The following is a 3118-nucleotide window of genomic DNA, read 5'->3' as shown; positions in this document are numbered from 1 at the left end:
ATCCACTTTAAGTTTCCAACTATTTTGATACATAGACAAGTTATAATAAGAATTAATGAAGAATATTTTCTTTTATTTGAAATATTCATTATAATAGAATCAACTAATTAATTAGAGGCCATTGTATAGTAGGTCTCTCTTGGCTTACAAAAGAAAAAGCAGAGCCACACACTCTTATATTGAACAAAAATAAAAGAGATCGAGCATATCATAAACTCTAATACAATATTTGTTTTCCTCGTTAGGTTCTCTCTAAAAATAATATGAAAGAATAATATGTATATATATATATATAAATATTTATCTTTGTACCCAAAAAGCAGCATTATATGATTTCAATTTTCAAGCCACATTTGTACGCCTTTCTTTGCCAAACTTCATATTCTTTTTGGTAATTATAGACTAACTTTTTAGTCTTAAGATCACTGCTTTTTGCGAGCATACCCTCTTTCTAAATTCATTTAAATAAAGAAAACACCTTTCTCATCAATATAAATACATTCTCCCCCCACTTCCCATTATATTGCTGAAGGTATTGCTTAAGGTATCTCTCTCTCTCTCTCTCAACTATCAAAAAGAAGAAAAAATGGGAGCTCTGGATTACCTCTCAAACTTTTGCATTGTCACCAGCACTAGAAGCAAGCGCAAGCCAATGCAGGTAATTACTTGTGAGAAGCCTAATTTAATGTTAAAATTAATAATAAGAACCTGTTTTTGTGCAAACTACTTTGAAAAAATGAGTGGAAATTATATATATATATATAGCTTATTAGCCTAGAATATGATCAATACTAACTAATTATATTTTCCATGTGAAGAACTCGTTCATCATCAAATTAACCAAATGTGAATTTTTTTTTTTTTTGGTTTCCGATCCCAGACAGTTGAGATTAAAGTCAAAATGGACTGTGATGGTTGTGAAAGAAGAGTAAAGAACGCTGTTACCTCCATGAAAGGTTCTCTAGCTAGTCGCAAACCTCTCTCTCTCTCTCGTTTTCTTCTTTTAAAGCATTATTTTGTTGTGGTGTGAAAGATACTAATAATTAAAGTAGAAATATATATATATATTTATATATATATATTTAAAGGGGAAGTACAATATTCTAGTGCAGCGTATAAGAAAAAACCATATAGCATCTTTCCGGATCCAACCATTGAATTTTTTTATGGAAGCAAAGTCGTAAATGATTTGAATCTGTTTTAGAGCCTTCTCACACGAGAAGTTTAATTCAGCCTAATATTTTTTTTTTAAATTTTGATAAATTATGTTCTTCTCTTTTTTCTTATTTTCCCTCACCTACCTCAATGCAAGCTATATATATATATATTTAGCTTGTATACATATGTGGAAATTATTGATGAATATTCTAAAAATCATCTCCTACGAATGGTTAATTGGTGGATCGACAAAAGAAAACAAAAATGTATAAAATAATGATATATACATATATACATAGGTGTAAAAAAATAGTATGATGTACCATTATCATATGCATGCCTACTTTTTCTTTTCAATATCCCTCTTTGAAAGTGACCCCTTTTATTTATTTCTTTTTTACTTTTCTAGAAGAGTAGCTATAGCTAGGCTAGCTGTTATACGGACTGATTCCCTCTTTTTCCAGCGGAAGAAAGTTTCATTGCATTTTTTTTCCCTTCAAATACAGAAACCTATATGTGTGTATAAGGTTGACATATATTATAATTAGAATATTTTAAGCAAAAGTAGAACATTTTTTTTCCCTTTTGAGAACTTCAAACGTATGATTAATTTGTACAATTGTTTTTTTTTTTTTTGAAAAAAAAATAAGGTGTGAAATCCGTGGAGGTGAACCGAAAACAAAGCAGGGTAACTGTGAGTGGGTATGTTGAGCCAATAAAGGTGCTGAAGAGGATAAAGAGAACGGGGAAGGCAGCAGAATTTTGGCCTTACATTCCACAGCATCTAGTGCACTACCCTTACATCTCCGGCGTCTATGACAAAAGGGCTCCGGCCGGCCACGTGAGAAATTCCGTCCAAGCTTTTCCGGCATCCAATGCGGCCGAGGAGAACATGGTCACCCTTTTCAGCGATGACAATGTCAATGCTTGTTCCATAATGTGAAGTGAAGATATGCATGAATCAATTTTTATGTTTTGATCGATCGAGTAGTTGCGTGTGCATTTATATATGCATGTACGTGGAATATGTTCTTTATATTATATATGGTACAACTTCCCTCAATTCATTAGGGTATACCACAATTTGATTGGATCCCAAATGCCATTTTTATTGAGATGAGAGATGATCACCATACATATTATTATATGATATTATTATGTGAACATGATCGATGTTATCATGGTCATATATATATATGGACCTTATAATAATAACGAGATATTAATCGTATTGTCCTGATTTTCACATCACTACAATTACATAAAAAATAATATATGTAAGATAGCTTTTCAACTCATACGTGTAACAGTTTTAAGATGATGATGAGACCACATTAATTACACATAGACATGAATGATATCAATGCATAGAATTTATTAAACGTTAATTAATTATTATTGTTAACGTGTTTTAAAAATTAAGCCTAGCTATATATAGTGTATATAAAATTCTTCGTTTTGCATTTGAAAGGAGGGAAAGAAGTATATATTTGATGCATGGGGCGGTGAAAAAGTAGTCTAACTGGAGACAATATATGATCTTTAAAGATTAGAGCGAAGAACGAATGAGATTCTTGTAACCCACCATAAACGGATGAAATAATATAAGCAAAAATATTAATTAAAGAGCATTAATTAACTACACATTTTTATATATATATATAGGTAAAAATAACGTGGCACGTTTCACTAGTTTTAAATTTAAACATGCTTATTTAAATATGTTTTTATTTTTATTATTCTTTTAATTATCATATAAATTTTAAATAAATATACAATATCTTAAAAATAAATAAAATATGTTTAATATAATGTATGACATAAATGTATTAAAAAATTAGGACAAAACATTCTCTATAATTTTAATAAAAACCGGTTCACTTTTTTTTTTCTTCTTCAATATACAATAGAATGAATTACACTTCTATAGTATATATAAAAATTAATATCATTAATCTCT

The 3118-nt window shown here is 29.5% G+C and overlaps 1 protein-coding gene across 1 annotated transcript; it reads left to right on the top strand.

Annotated features, from left to right (window-relative positions):
* Positions 1-513: 513 nt before the first annotated feature.
* On the top strand, positions 514-2390 carry LOC133816355 (heavy metal-associated isoprenylated plant protein 21-like). The gene is made up of 3 exons (XM_062248897.1): positions 514-658; positions 881-956; positions 1809-2390. Exons 1-3 carry the CDS (start codon positions 587-589, stop codon positions 2099-2101), a joined length of 441 nt encoding a protein of 146 aa, XP_062104881.1. The 5' UTR covers positions 514-586; the 3' UTR covers positions 2102-2390.
* Positions 2391-3118: the final 728 nt, after the last annotated feature.

This window comes from Humulus lupulus, chromosome 2 (genome assembly GCF_963169125.1).
Source record: "Humulus lupulus chromosome 2, drHumLupu1.1, whole genome shotgun sequence".
NCBI classification, from domain to species: Eukaryota; Viridiplantae; Streptophyta; class Magnoliopsida; order Rosales; family Cannabaceae; genus Humulus; species Humulus lupulus.
This window is presented reverse-complemented; position numbering and strand designations above follow the sequence as displayed.